The sequence below is a fragment of the Cryptotermes secundus genome, unplaced genomic scaffold (genome assembly GCF_002891405.2).
Source record: "Cryptotermes secundus unplaced genomic scaffold, Csec_1.0 scaffold884, whole genome shotgun sequence".
Lineage (NCBI taxonomy): Eukaryota > Metazoa > Arthropoda > Insecta > Blattodea > Kalotermitidae > Cryptotermes > Cryptotermes secundus.
In genome coordinates, this window is record NW_019738360.1 from 1 (window position 1) to 16812 (window position 16812).

Genomic DNA, 16812 nt, shown 5'->3' on the forward strand with positions numbered 1-16812 from the left:
TGATTATGCAGTCTGAAGATCTGTGGGGAGATGTCTTTATACACAGCTACTTAGAAGACTGAGAAAATGACGGGATAACACTAAGATATATTTCGGAAAAGTGGTTGTGACAATTGGAGATGGATTGTGTGAAATGATTGGTCTTAAGTTTATTGGTTATTAAGATTCTGGTTCCACAGCAGGATTAGCTATTTCAAGTTTGAAAAGACTAGACTGTGAACTATTTTTTTCATCATACTGTACTGTCTGGGAGTTTCCTTTAAGGGACTAAGGAAAATAGTAAAAAAATCTCTGTTCGGATAGACCCTAACCAATTTTCTATCTAAAATTCGAAGCAGGTATTCCTCGAAAAAAAAATCAAAAGCGTCATTGCTACTCAGTGGCTTGGGCCCATGCATTTTCCTCTTAACTGATCCTCCTGTCACTGTCTCGGTTTCCCGTAGTTATGATCTCTTTGGGTTAATATTTTTTTCTTACGCAAACTTTCTGTCACACTTCCCATGGCGAGGAAAATTTCCCGTTTCCTTTAGAACTTGTCTAGCTGACGAAGTAGAGCTTTCTGTTTAATTTAATTTGATGTCCTTTGGTGTGGGACAGGCCCGTCGAACAGCCGTAGTCTGCAAAGAGGAAAGAGAGACTTGTGGAGGAACCTACGCAATTGTGGGACCGAAGCTTGAAGCTATGCAATCAGCACGGATGGTTTAGTAGTAACGATTAAGACCAGTATGCGGGGAGTACCAGGTTCGAATATCGGCAGAGTTATCCGCCATTCTGAAATATTTATGGTTTTCCTCAATTTCTCCAAGTCAGTGATAGGATACAATCTTTACAAACATTTATCTGGAGGTTCATCTTCTAGGCACTGTATAATTCCTGTAGTTGAGATGTCATTAAGTGAAACAATGATCGGTTCGAACCTCACTTAACCATATTTAAACGCATTATAGCGTTAATATTTTTGTATAAAAGAGAACTGGAAGATAATCCGCAAGGCAGGAATTGCGCTGCGCGCTTCCCACGGATCGAGCCCTTGACTTATCGGGACATGATGGCTCGCAGGCCGGAAGATGGCCCTTGTCTCGGCAGCCGACAGGCGCCCGCTTGCCCACGGCCACCACTTTGTGTATTCTGGCGGCAATCCCACCAACATAACAAGCTGCAAAATGTGTCTGCTTCTTAATTATTTCGCGGTGCAGGCGAATGAGAGGGGCATTATGATGACGAATGCTGTGACTGGAAACAACTGCACTAGAACGCGCTTATAGCCAATATTTTGTGGGGATGACTAAATCGATAAGACTGGTGTTGCTAATCGAGCACGACTTTCTTGTCGTTTAATTAATTACGCTTTTTAGATCAAACTCGATTGCGTCGAATGATAGGATGATTATGAATGCTGAATTCGAAAGGAGATAGAAGGAAGCGGTCGTGGCCTGTTTAAAAGTATTTTCGCTTGGAGAGACTGAGGGTAATCACAAAACCCCAATCAGGACTGTTGGTATCGAATAAGACACGTCCCGGATACGAGCGACTGACTCACCTTGTTCAGTGGCAGGCCTCGTACATGGGGTAAAATAGATTTTGAAAGTTAGACCTCTAAAAAGCAGTCCACTTTGGAGAACTAGATGTAGATGGGTGGATAATAATAAAATACATGAATATAGCGTGAAGGTGTGGGTTGAAATCAGCTGTCTTCAATGGTGGGATTTTATGTTCCATGTTCCTTCAAACTTGGGATAATTCTTGACTAGCAGTGAGAGTAGTCAGTAAGTGCCAACTTCAGAGGATAGAGGGTGTCACGCGGTCAGCGCAACGAATCCCCACGGAAGTTAATCTCGGTTTTCTAGACCGGAGCCGCTATTTTATCATTCAAGTAGCTCCTTAATTATCCTCAAGAGGCTGAGCGGTCCCCGTTCCAGACTGACTACTTCTGAGAAAATGTGGTAGCGCCGGGAATCGAACCCAGGACCTCTGAATCTGTAGCCAGAAACTCTGACAACTAGAACACAGAGGCGGTCATCAATGGAGTACAAGAAGGAATATTTTCTAAATGTTTGGCCTTGATACTCAATTACTGCAGTTTGAAGATAGGCCCCTACACTCATGAAAACTAATGGCCCTATAGGTAACACACTATGTAAAGTCAAACATTTTCCATTTTACTTCGTTAAATATTTACCACTACCAAAATGGAGAATAACAGACCTATCCGAATTTTCGAACCATTAACAGCTTTTCAGAAAGAAAATAGCATTTAAACTTTATGTAGGGTAGGAGTTACATTTGCGTAATATATATCACATGAAGTTCGTCTAATTGAGTTCAATGTATAGACTGCTCCAAAAACTTGATTTCAGGGCAGTCGGTTAAGTAGCATTGAAGATAATCATGGCCTGTTGAAGTGGTCAGGTGCAGCCTTCCTGTCATGCTTTAGCTACTGCAACGCCTTTGGAGACTCAAGGGAAAACTGAATTTATTCTTGCTTATAGATTAAACAAAATTTTATGAAAATTTAAGCTTTACACGCCAACACAAAAGCGGTTCCCTTGGTTCTTCATTCGTTGCTTTGTAACATTTGTGTCCCTCCGTTCTTCCTTCTCTATTCCTTCCTCATCCCATTTATCTGACCATCTTATGGTCATCCTTCTCCCTCTTATCCCACTCCCTTATGTTAAAACACTGTCCTCATTCTCTTCCTTTCCATCACATCTTCGCTCCTTCCCCCCGCCTTTTAATTTGCAATCGTCAGTTTCCATCTTCCTCTGTACTCAAATGCTTTTGTAATCACAGTCCACGTGAAAGTTTACACACGCGTTATCCAATGACGCTTTGAAACCAATGATTGACGTCATCTGACAGTCATTGAGGGTAACTACGTTCTTTGTACTCACAACACGTATGTGAGAACGTTCTGAAAGCAGCGTTATGTAAAGCAAGAAACGTATCAAGGGCCGACAGTGCACTCCCCCAACAGGCGGTTAATGCAACACGCACACCCCCTGGGAAACTCATATCTCAGGTATTCATTTGATTTTCTCAACAGATGGCAGTGCAAGCGGGGGCGGAGGTTCGGCGACAAGTGCTTCTTCGTCAGTGGCAGAACAGAACATCAGGCGTTACCGAACGGCGTTCACACGCGAACAGCTGGCGCGACTGGAAAAGGAGTTCTATAAGGAGAACTACGTGTCGCGGCCCCGAAGGTGCGAACTCGCATCTCAGCTCAATTTGCCGGAGTCCACAATCAAGGTATTTAACTTTCCTTAGAATGATAAGGTGGGCAGGGCATGTAGCACGAATGGGGGAGAGGGGAATGCATACAGAATATTGGTGAGAAAGCCAGAAGGAAAGAGACCACTGGAAAGACCAAGGCGTAGGTGGGTGGACATTATTAAAATCGANCAAACGCCCTGTCGTTATATCCGGGTCCGTTATAACGAGGGTTTGCTGTAATCTGCATTAGCGATAAAGCTTGTTAACTAAACTATTAAAATAATAAAATTAGTGACAATAGTCTTGCTTGTAAGCTGCAGTAATGTGGAACGAGGGTTCAGTGGCAACTGTTCCCACAGTCTGTGATAGAAAAACCACGAGGAAGATCCAGTGAGGGGAGCAATGGCAAATCCGAGGCCAGAGCCCCGTACGTCAGAATTAAGGCAAAGGTATGCCATGAAGACGTGGGGGAGTGGAGGTACAGCCCACCACCGTTGACCGGTAAGGTAAAAGATAAAACTGTCCCTATGCTCAACGAATTAAGCACTACGCCATGAAGGCGTGTGGGGAAGTGGATGTATAGATCCACATTTTCTTCGCCAGTACTAGATAGAAATGAGTGGTCAGCTTCACGACCCTGTCGCTTTGTCTCTGGAGGTGCCCTCGGCACCCATTGGATGGGCGACTGGGTCGGCCCCAGAGCCGGTCTGAAAGCTCAAATCCCTATGGACCTCCATGGCCTCTTACGGGGATATCTATACCTTTTAGTCGAGAATCGAAAGGGTTGCTTCCCAAATAAATGTGAAACACTTAACCGCTATGCTAATTGCCGGGCATACAAAGTATCACCTGCAGAGCACTGTCCCGTGAGATGGTACGCAATGTACCATGTCGCAATGTCACCCAATACGGCGTTATATCCCAGAAGTCATGGCTCGCCATGACAACTGCTATGAGAACCTCAAGTCTCGAATGCGACTGGAGTTCTCAGCAGTGGAGATCCTTACTGACGAACATGCGGACCAATACAAATGACATTGGGGTTCTTCTTGGTTTCGTGATTGATGGCCCGTTCACTAGTAGGCTAATAAACTTTTCATAGGCCTAAACTGTTGACTTGTCGATAATCACATCATACTGTCTGCTAGCCTGTGAAAGAAGCTGACGCCTGGTACAAAATATTCTGTGAGGTAATTCAGTGATTCCGGCCAGTTACATGACGCTCGAGACCTGTGCAATTTTGTTTCGTTATTAATCTTCGCTGTTCATTCCCGACATGTAATGTTGTCACACTGCTTCCAAAAGACTTCTAAATGCTAATTCATCACGTAGCCTGGCAGTCAACAGATTCTTTGCTCCAGACATGGGTTTCTTTTCATTAAAATCCAGTTACACCACGAAATAAGCTCAACAATCTCGTGGAAACTTGGAAAAATACATATTTGTTTCAAGGTAATCGAATTACAGGACCTGCCCTGCCCTGCCCCAAAGTTCGCACAAACTTCTTCGAGTTGGCAATTGCGGCCAGCACCCTGTTCGTCGTGTTGGTTATGACGCACTATGAGCGTTCTATTAGTACAACGAAACCGAAAGGAGCCACTCTCCTGGAGGATAAGTCGAAGTTCATGTAGGCCACACAAGATGGCGGAAATGAGTGCTGTAATTAGCACCTCGCGCTGTACTAACGAAACTGAAAACATCAGTTTACTATTTTGAAGACTACAAGAATGATGTGGGCTCAGTGTTCAACTATAAAGGCGCGTCCACATTACTCGTGCTCATGCTCGTGCTCGTGTGACTCGCTGTGCTCGCTAGTAATGCGGACGATATGACAAGTCACGAGACAAGCAAATTTAAAATATTTAATTTAAGAACCATAGCCAATAAATTAAAATACGACTACAGCCTATACACACTACGAGTAAATATACGGATCCTCACTCGCCGAAGCCTGGCGAGCAACTAAAGTAGTGTGGACGAAGATTTACGAGCACAAGTAAAAGCCAGACGAGTCTCCCGACGAGCACGATTAATGTGGACGCGCATTTAGACAAATAAAACCTAACTTTACGCATTGAAACTTAACATGAAACGATACAAAACCTAGTCTTGGCCACTCAAGATGAACGAATCGCTTTTACTACAATGAAATGCTCGCCGGAGCCGCGTTTGAAAGAGCAGTGTGCGTATTAATTTTTTTTATACTGGACTTGGATACCTTATTATTTTTATGTTAATTTTGCTTACCAATAGCATGTCGTACTCCCGCATTTCGAGACAAGGTTCAAATTTCTCTCCAACGCTGAAAAGAAATTTAAAAAAATATATTACTAACGCGTAGGCGAAATACATAATTTTGTGTTCTTAAGAAATTGACTTTTATGTATCGAAAGTGTTAGAATTAGAGAAGGTCAAATCTATTCTTCGCAGACGAAATTGGTTTCTCCCTTTTCAAGAAAACGCACCCCTTTTAATGTTCACAGGTAAGCGATGCAACCAACCAATACAAGCAGGCTTCACTGGAGTGAAAGGTGCGTTAGGTTACGCCTTATTTTTCTTTGGAATATACAAAAGATAGCGTAGTCATTATAGCGACTGGCTACTGGCTAGATGACCGAGGGGTCGGAGTTCGAGTCCCAGTAAGGTCAAGAATTATTTCTTCACCAATTCGTCCAGACTGGCTCTGGGGCCCACCCAGCCTGCTATCCGACTAAGTGCCGGGGGTTCTTTCCCCGTGGGTACAGCGGCCAGGGCGTGAAGCTGACCACTCACCTCCACTTAGTTCGAGGACAAGAAAATATTTATCTGCGTATACATCCACTACCTAAGGCATGTACTGTCTTCGCTCGCTTGGAAATCGGAATCGTGGGTTCGAAACCCACTCAGGGTATGGATGTTTATGTGCGTTTATCTGTGCTTGTGTACAGGTAGAGGCCTTGCAACGAGCTGATCACCCGCCCAAGGAGTCCTACCGAATGTGTAAGATCTAGAAAAACCGAAGTGAACGGAGTTCATGGAGGTAGGCCTAGGCCCACTGGGGCTGTAGTGCCAAGGAAAAAAAAAATTTAATAATTTTAGCGCAATTTCTATTAAATAAAATAAACAAACTGAAAAGCATTTATGTGAAGTACATATATGACGCCTCACCATACACTGTTACTCTGAGAGGGCTAGAATATGTCATGTTATTCCACGTCACGTCTGGTGGTCATTCCTCGTTGAAATCAATCTCTTCTGGGGACTATTCTCCCAGAAGAAGGAAGACAGGAGCTCGAAACTAACCATGCACTTGGGTATGCATTGCTGAGGTTTCGAATCCTGCAGCTTTACCTCCAAGGATCAGATAGGACCATGCCTCAAGAGGTTAATGCAGTTTGCATGATTGTAACTGTAAGCCTACCTCACGTCTTGGGGCACGGGGTAGCGTAGTTGGTTGAGGCACTATGCTACAAGCAGGAAGGTCGAGGGTTCGAATCCCGATGAGCTCACTGGATTTTTCAGTTGATCTAACCCTTCCAGCCGCACTATGGCCTTGGGGTCGACTCAGCCTCTAACATAATTGAGTACCAGGAATCTTTCTGGGGGTGAAGTGAGGCCGGCGCGTAAGACTAAGGGCCTCACCGCCATCTCTGAGCCGATTGTCTAGAAAATGTAGGAACTTCGACGTCTCACAACCCTATGGGCCTCCACGGCCTGTTACGGGGTAGCTTTACCTTTACCTTTTTCACCTCACACCTGAAACCCTACAGGCCTACATTCTGTAACCTATGCACAACGAGTTTTCAGACTCATGAAATATGGTTCCGAATTTAAGAAGGCCAAATGTTTTCGGAATAGCAGTGCGAGGGGCACACAAAGAGCAGCCGCTGCCTTGTTTATGGGCGCGATCACTTAGCGGCCACATGATGAAACCCTTTCACGTGCCGCCATCTTGCTGCTCTCATCACAATGCAGCGTTTGGTAGCTTATGTGATAATTATATTATTACTGCCACTGCTTCAATATGTCCATTAGTACCGCTTTCTTCGCCTTTAATTACTAGCACATAAAACCCGTTTACAAATTTTAACTGCCACCATGTTGCCTACCTGTGCAGGAGCGCAGTCATCCACCTCCGGCACTGAAAGAATGCACGATCAAATGGGGCTACAGAAATGCATTTGCATCTCAACAGATCATAATTGGCACTTTCTTTGGCGAGCCCCCCCTTAGCTTGAAGTTTCCCAAGTTCCTTTAATCAAGATGCGCCGATCCATAACGCGCAACTTTTCTTCATGGAAAGTTTATTTTAGAGTTAGTTGTGATTAACAGATTAAATGATAAAATTGTCCCTTCGTAAACAGTACGCGATCAGCTTGTACTGATCAAAGCAAATTTATTCCTAGCTTGAATCAATTAAGTGCATGCCGTGAATACGTATGTGGGAGTGGAGGTATGGCTCCAACATTCTTAACCGTGGCACAAGATGGAAGTGAATGGTCAGCTTCATACCTCTGCCATTTCAACCTCGGGGAAACAGTCCCCGGTACACACTGTACAAGAGACTTGCTGGGCCACACAGCCGATCTGGGAGTTACGGAAAGGAGAAACATCTTTTAGCCCTATTGTGAATCGAATCCCGTCTCCTCAGTCGTCCAGCCCATAGCCCAGTTGTCAAGTCAACTGAGCTACTCCGTGTAGGTGTTCCGAATCCCGGAACTATATGGAAGCGAGTGATCAGCTTCACGATGACGCTACAGGAACCTCAAGGCCAGGGTCCGGGTTCCTACCTAGGCAGACCGGTGTATCTCTCTTGCCCACCACTGTGTCCAGTAAGGACAGAGGACTCTCCCCACTCGTGGGTTCCGAGTACTCTGTAAACTACCAAATATCGGTCAATTGGAATAGAGTGAGAGCATTGCAAAGATGTAGCAGCGGGCTGTCAGTATCACAGTATCTGGCATCACTGTAGCACAATTAATTAGCTTTAGTGGTTGTCATGGCAACCACTCTTTCGCAAGACACAAAGCAGCGCGGACCTTGTGTATGCATAACACTCGCCTCCAAGTGAAGCCTAGCTCTGTCAGTGAATACAGACACTCATGACATAGTAGTCGGTGAGGATACTGTTTCTGACAGGAGTTAGGTTCAGACCGGCTTTGAGGCCATTCAAGGATGGAGGTTAAGGAGTGAGGAGCGTGGAGCTGACTTCATGTAGTGTCGAAATCTGTACGCCAGTGCGTTGAGAATAAGCATTCGAAACGATGTGGTGTTTAGGCGCGGAGGCGACATGGAGCATAACGTGATAGACGGGAGCTCCATGAAATTGGTGTGTGTGTGTGTGTGAGACAGAAAGAGAACTCCTTCACTAACATTTCAAAACGCGGGCAAATTTTCATGCGAGAGCTGCATACCTGAAGTCCATCTCCCTGTTGCAGGTTTGGTTCCAGAACCGGCGCATGAAGGACAAGCGCCAGCGAATGGCGATGGCTTGGCCCTACGCAGTGTACACGGACCCAGCCTTTGCGGCAAGCATACTGCAAGCAGCCGCGGCCAGTGCGGGGGCACTCCCCGGCATCGCGGCGGCAGCGGCGGCCGCGGCGTACAGCAGCCCCTACTCGTACTACCACCCTCATCAAATTTCACGTTACAACTCTTACCCGCCCCCCCTTCCGCCCTCGCCGCTCCATCGGCCTCAGCCTTACCTGACCCACCAACAGTCCTCCCCGCCACCCCTCCTCCCGCCGCAGAACACATCAGCACCATCTCTTGGCGTAAACTTGCCGAGCATCAATTCGACAATGCCGGCGCACTTCTCCCTGCGCACGGCCAGCCCCGCCCACTCTCCGCGCTCAGACAACAGCAGCCCCACGCTCAGCCCCCCGACAACTAACAACAATGAAGACAACTGTGATGGTTCTCCAAGCTGTCGGTGCGGCATTGTCAACTGCGTGGCAGGCGGAGGCAAGAACACCGACTTCAGCACCACTGCGCCACCCGCCTCTCTCATCATGACGACGGCGCTTAGGAACCCACACGCCGAGCGCCCCAAACTCTTCCAACCCTACATGTCGGACCTTACTGAACGCGCGTGAATCACCAAGCCGGCCGCTGCTGGGCGTGAAATAATGAGAGAAGTTTGGCATATGTGGACGTTTGAATTGCCCTAGTGATCCATGCAGCCTCTATAAATGTACTGGACCATAATGAAAATGATGTTCAGGATACAAAAATATTCGCTGTGAAGTCTGTCGAACCATTTCAGTCTCGGATTCAGATGCGTACTGGTAATTAAGCACCATGTTATGGAGGTGGATGGAGGCCCTTGGCACTAGATGGAGGTGAGGGGTCAGCTTCGTACCCCGAGAGACCCGGTACTACGCAAGGGAGCAGAGACCAAATGTAGGACCTGTACGAAACAACGCACAGAGCACGTGAGGCGGCAGCTCCCTGAGCTACTGCCTGCAAATATCCGGCCCGTACCAACGGACACGGAGTTGCTAGTTCCACCAAGATGGCCATGAGCGCAACAGTGGTAGTGTAACTGGGGCACCTTAGTTCCCGAGTCAACACTTCGCCTCTGTCCCTCCTTATTTTTATGATTTTATGCGTAAAGGATAAAAGGTAAAGTTGTCCCTGTGCTTAATTAATTAAGCACTACGCTACGAAGGCGTATGGGGGAATGAATGTATAGCCCCATGTTTTCTTGACCTCGGCCCTAGTTGGAGGTGAGTGGTTAGCTTCACGCCCCGGTCGTTTTACTCCGGAAAAAGAGTCCCTGGTAACCACTAGATAGGAGGCTGGGTGGGCCCCAGAGCCGGTCTGGACTACATTGAGAAGTGAAAATTCTTTACCGCAACGGGACTCGAACTCCTGTCCCTCGATCGTCCAGCCCGTAGCCAGCCGCTATAAGACTGATGGACGGAACCTGACTGTTTTTATATGAACGTAGTCACTAGAGGCACATTTGAGATTTAATACGAATGTGGCTAACGTAGGAAGTTGAGAGTAGGGACGGCGCTACAGAAGTACGAGTACGTAAGTTAAGCATAACTACAAGAACGGCAGCGGCCATAGTAACAAATTTCGAGCTTTAGGATTCGTATGCCTGCATGAATTCATTTCATGGGGGGGGGGATCACATAATACTCACGTCGTTGAAACAACAACCTTCTTAAAAACTTGTTATATCCTACAATAAAAGCTGATTAAATTAATTTGTCTTACACTGTATACATAAGGCACCAGTATAGCGACTATCTACGAGGTGGACGGCCGAGGGGTCGAAGTTCAGGTCCCGTTGGGGTCAAGTGTTTTCTCTTCTTCACGTCGTCCAGACCGACTCTGGGGTCCACCCAACCTCCTATCCAACGGGTACCGGGGGCTCTTTCCCTGGAGGTAAAACTCTCGGAGCATTTAGCGGACCACTCACCTCCAGCTAGTGCCGAGGTCAAGAAGGTGTGGGTCTATACATCCACTCCCCCATACGCCTTCATGGTGTAGTACTTAAGCACAGGGAAGACTTAATATTTTACTGTATAGGCTTACATGACATCAAAAGGTTGTCAGATTACTGAAAGGACAGAATTGAATTTAAAAGCTGTAATTCGTATCGTTGTGTTTATTAAATATATTTCAAAAAGTTAGACCTCTCAAAATGTCGAAGTGCAAGGAAGGCAACTAAAAAGTGAGCACAATTCAGCTTTCAAGTCTACGCCGTAGAGACGGTCTAGGTGCAAGAGTCAGTTTCGAAGTTCACGTTACACACGGGCAAGGCCGCGCCATAGCTCAAGCGGTTAGTCGCTGACTTCCCACCACGGCGGCTCGGGTTCGATGCCAAGTCTGGTCAAGTGGGATTTGTGATGGACAAAGTGGCGCTGGGGCGGGTTTTCTCCGAGTACTTCGGTTTCCCCTGCCAATCTTCATTCCGCCAAATTCTCCATCATCATAATCATCCGGGGCAGGTACAATAAGCCAATCAGTGGCCGCCGTGCCTAGTGGACCCAGCTGGACTCCACCCCCCACTATTCATTCATCTGTAATCTGTCAAGAAGACAGGTCCATAGTCTCTTCCAAAAGAGTTCCTCCACTTGATGCGATCTAGAGTATACACGGTGCCAAATCCCAGAAGATTGCTTTCTTCATAGTCACCGCCGTGAAAGCCTCAAATCTTACATAGAGCTTTCTCCTTCAAATGAGAATATCCTCTTCTGTCCCCAAGGTCATCCAGCATCTTCTTACGACTTCTTTCTCGTCTTCTGGTCACTTCTATTCGCCCCTCTATCTTTTCTTCAATAACTTCTTTTAGAAGGCAGTTACTGCGTAAAACATGACCAATCCAATTAGCCTTCCGTTTTCTTATTTCATGTAGGACATTCCTCTGCTCACTGACTCTAAATAACACTTCTTCATTTCTCACATAATCGGTCCAACTGATCTCCATCCTTCTCCAACACCACATTTCAAAGCTTTCCAGATGTCTCTGATCTACTGCACTAAGTGTCCAAGTTTCAGCCCCATACAAAGCAATGCTCCAAATGTAGCATTTCACTAGTTTCTTCCTCAAATTTAAGTCCAATTTGCTGGTAAAAAGATTCTTCTTCTTGCTAAATGCAGCTTTTGCCATGGAAATCCTGGATTTAATTTCACAAGTACACCTTCCATCATCATATTTAAAACATTTCACATTCTCCAATTGTTTTTGGTCTATCTTTATTGTGACTGGGGTTGGTTGTCTCGAAATTTTCATTACTTTTGTTTTTTCCACATTCGTTTCCATTCCATAGCACCTTCCAATTTCGATTAGTCTATCAATCATACCCTGTATCACAGTTTGAATAATTTGCCTCTGATTTGAAGTCTACAAGCCCATCCAGAGCTTCCTTTGTAAGGCATTCGCTGTACAAGTTGAACAAAATTGGTGATAAACAGCATCCTTGTCGAACTCCTCTTAAAATCTTCACACTTCTTGTCTCCCCTCTGTCCAGTAGCACTCTAACTTTCTGATCCATGTACAATTTACTAATCAATCTTCTTTCCCGCCAATCGATACCTGTTTCCTTTAGGATCTGCATTAATTTGGTCCAATTTACACGGTCAAATGGCTTCTGTCAGTCTACAAAGCAAGCACACAGTTCTTCATCTATCTCCAAAGTTCGTTCTGCTATAATTCTCATCATCCCAGTTGCATCCCTGGTTCCTTTTCCTCTTCTAAATCCAAACTGATCGTCTCCAAGTATATCCTCTATTTTCCTTTCAATTCTTCTTTTAAGTATCTTGCTATTATCTTTGCTGTATGTGCCATAACGCTTTTGTGCGATGGTCGCTGCATTTTGTAAAGCGAATTAAAATTACACACAGGCACCTCGTGTTCTGGAGGACGATATTGGCAGCACTGCAGTCCCACTGAGGAAAATGTAATAGATAATAACTGTTGCTTCCTTTGTCAACACACCAGATGGGGTTGATGTCTAAGATAAAATGTTTCGGCGCATATGTGTCATCTTCAGGTCTTCTGTTTAATTAGATTATCATGCACAGCATAAATTTATATGTAATCCAAGTGAATCCACCGTTGTGTTATATACCATATACTGTGTTATATATTATAATAGACTAGTTCATACGTTAATATTGGTTATCATTTGTAGTTTAGGGGAAGTTGTAGATTCTGAAAGCTCCATACGCATGTGTTGTGCTAGAAACCGCAGTACTGGCTCTCCACAAAAACGTTTAAGCACCTGATATGTTCAAAATCATATAGACCCGCAGATAATAACCACGAGCTAATGCTTAATTTGTAACACAAAAACTGATACCCCTGAAAATGACATTGTACATGTAGAAACATGTAGCTTAAACAGCCAATCAAAATGCACTGTAAATGATGGTTTATGATAGTTGATACTAAATAACGGTAAGCAACTCAGCCTTAAATACTTGTATGAATCGTATTGACTGAACTCGTTCGAGCCGTCATATTACTTTTGCCTCCGTGCGTTGTTCATTTGTCCCACCGGGAAGAGACAGAGGGACGTAAATGCAATGCTCAAATAAAAACAGATTTGAAAATATGACGTCATTAGTGGATGAGATCAGTCCATTTTTGTAGATTAAACACGAGTAAAAATAATAGAATAATTTAGAATGAGAAAATAGTGAGATTCTGCAAACTGTGTTCTTACAGTTCTCGTTTGTCAATATTGCTATATTTTTTATGAAATTTTCTAAACCTTTTATGGCTGTATTTTTTGCTTTTGTTTTGTGTTACACATGCTTTACTCAAAATTCTATACACTTCACTACGTTACTATGGCAACCAGTAGTCATGACGTAAAGCTTTGTTGTTAAAATCATTCACGCATATTCTAAAAATGTTTCTGAAAACCGAACAAAGCTGCTCTCAATTTCTTGTCGGTTGAAATATTTTAGCAACAGATTTATAAGACCACAGGACAGTACAGGAATTAATTGTACAGATAGTTCTGATGCTACGGTACTGCAAAGGAATATATCTCTCATAACATGTCTAATACAAACGTCAGTGTCATCATGAGGTACAGAGGTAGATCTTGTTATCGTCGGAAATATACTAATTTGCATTTTCAACGTAGGTCAAAAATCAAACAGGCATTTTCTTTCGCAAATTTGCCAGTTCACATTATGACTTACCAGCAAAAATGTTTTACACAACAAAAAATAAAAAATTAAATAATATCCATCATCACATATTGAAACTGAGACACAAACCTACCTCAACAAAAGATATTCCAAAAGAAGGTTTTTAAATGCATTAACAACTTGTTACTGCAGGTCTAGTTGGAAGATATTCAATTAATTTTGTACGTTTGTAAGTAAAGAACCGTTGACATTTTATTCACTAAAATGACTAAGCTATGCAGGTTTGTTTCCCGACAGGAGCAGATATTCTCTTATGCATAGCGTTCAGACCGGGTAAGAAATGCCGGAACGTGAAGCTGGCCACTCTCTTCGATCTAGTGCCAAGGTTAAGAAGGCCTGAAGCTATGCCTCCACTCCATCCGTGTCTTCATGGTGAGATACTCACTTAAGCATGAAGATAACTTTACATTTAGTTAATTGAACTATTCTCAGATTCCATCGGTGAACGAACTAAATTCGGACAAATATTGTGACGCTTTAAGCTATATTTTTTTATCTTGACATTGAAAGACGATTGGCATGGGTTAATGACATTTCACGGATTAAAAAACGAGGAGGACATTACAGAAGAAGGAAGATGGATCACTACTGCAATTATTAGCTTTCTGTATTTACACTGTTCAAGCTGTGCTGCCGGTTGATGCAGACTACATAATGAGCTGTAGTCCCGTCCCATAATCAAACTGTCATGTGCAATGTAGTGTTGTATTTCTTGGTGTGTAACACGTATGTTTCCTTTGGATGCGGACACAAAGTGAGAGCTGAAGACATTTCTTTTTATCTTTGTACAAGAAACATGTGTAATACGAACAGATGTCTTTACATCACAAGGCAGCTTTGTATTTCGTTCGGAGCTCGTAATTTCCCGGTGAAGTTTTACGTAAGACTTAATTTAGAATATTATTAGAACATAACGTTTATTACCTAACGGATGACTACATTCAGTGCATCTACACCATGTTCAAGTGGTTCACATTTGCATCTCTTAATCCACTAAATGTTTCCTTCTGTGTTTCCTGTCACGTGTTTGTTTAAGCCGAGGCACATGTATTACAGAGTCCTATAACAGATACTATCAACACAGCCTACACAGTGTCTATATGCTCGTCAGTTAATTGGTTCATAACCCATTCGTCTCCTCTTACTTATTTTAACGTCCATTAACTGTCTCTTAGCATTACGTTGCAAGAGTTTCTGCTGACCCCGCGTGGCTCATGTGCGCCTTATTACGGGTAAGGTTGACAGCTGGACTACAGACAGTAGAAAGGTTAGATTTAGTATTTTTTGTATTTCACAGAGACAAGGGGAAAATGGCAACACATTGTTATATCTAAAAGAGAGGTACAACAATGTTGTAAAGCAAAACTCTCTTAGTCGTTACCTAAACAGACATCGTTGGCACATAACAAGACATTCTGCGGGCAGAACGTACCCCCTGCGGCAGAGTGTGTGAGGGAACAGGTGTAGCGTGCTGGAGATTAGGAACATGGAAAATTACAGCATTAGTAGCGAAAGGTGTACCAGGGAGGAGGATTTGCTGTTCCTATTAAAAGTACTGGACAGAGAAATTGGATAGTAGAATTATTATGTACGAGATATCTAGAAATTAGTGTAGGTCATATCGAGACATAGCTAACTGCAAAAACAATATATGAAAACATTTTAGGGTAGAGCGTAAGTAAGGAAAGAGTGGGCCCGATTTGGGAAATCAGATGGAACTCATGTCGCAACATTGTGGCCAACTGATACCTGCCTCTGTACACTGAATCTGAACTTATATAAGCAAAAGCGTGCTTTAGCCTCCTACAACGTAGTCAGGCCTGTGTCCTCAGTCCTCTCTTTCAATGCTTTAATGGACTAACATGAACATGATATTTCTCTGTTCCCCCAAAATATGAAATTACTGATACGCATATTCTATGTTCATTAACATATTGTGGCGTGAGACCAATTAAACATGTCGCTCAGTTCCAGTGTGCTGGGTAGGAACTAGTGGACTGTATGTTTTTCTTTCCATGTGGGTTAGATTCCAAGTTTTCATTTTTAATAACACTAATATATCAGGAAAGGCGATATTCGTATTTCCAGTTCTGTTCAATGAACAGAGGCTACATTTTTCGTATATAGGCCCACCAACGACCTCTCAGCTGGGAGCAATGTAGAGACAAAATTTCCGTTAGCAGAGGCACGTCCCAGTTTAAGCAGGCTTGGATTCATCACCTTCATTTATTGTAGTTTCATGCCTCTGATATGTTCCGAATTTTCTTCCTGTTCGTCATATACGCCTCATCAGTGGCAAAACAGCCCTATTTGAGCCAGAACCTTCCCTTCATGATTCTGCATTCGGTGTCACTTCTTCGGGTTTCGTGACAATAATTCGTTTAGAGCGCAAGGCCGTCAGCTTTGCGCCCAATCCGCAGCCCAGATGACCAGTCCCTGCCGTTGCATCCCCCGGCACCGCCTTTCCTTTTCGTCGTCTTCTACGACTCGCAGGGCTACGGTGGATATTCTAACGCGTCTCGACACGGGGAGAGCAGTATTAACGTTGTTATGTTTTTCCGAATTTTCTTTTTGCCCTCTTAAACAGCATTGTGGGTCCTGAACGCGATGATGTCATGGCACTGACTGCGTTGCTATCGTAGGCCTCAACCGATTCGTACAGTCACGCCCCGTTTGGGCCGTCCACCAGATTGCGCGCTGCGGAGAGGTGTTTGTGGTACCTGAAGGTTCCGACGATCGGGAAAGTGAAAAATGTACGGCACGTTCAACGAAAACAGGCCATAATTCTGTCATGACGAGACCGCAGACCGTCCTCATAATGGTGAAGCTGGACGCAGTTGCAGGAAAGTAACTTTCCTTACGCGCTTTCCGCAGCAGATGAAAGTTTCCAGTCTGTCACTTGTATATCTGAGCTAACACAGGGGTCATCCCTGTTCAGCTCTT

At 44.2% G+C, this 16812-nt stretch overlaps 1 protein-coding gene across 1 annotated transcript in view; it reads left to right on the forward strand.

The window, feature by feature from the left end:
- Positions 1 to 3043: 3043 nt before the first annotated feature.
- The window catches only part of LOC111870899 (segmentation protein even-skipped), a gene marked incomplete at its 5' end in the record, with an annotated part of 82776 nt that continues 69007 nt past the window's right edge, over positions 3044 to 16812 (forward strand). Inside the window, 2 exons of the mRNA XM_023863519.1 lie at positions 3044 to 3246; positions 8628 to 9280. Coding sequence (XP_023719287.1) covers positions 3044 to 3246; positions 8628 to 9280 — 856 coding nt within the window. The remainder of the gene's footprint in view (positions 3247 to 8627; positions 9281 to 16812) is intronic.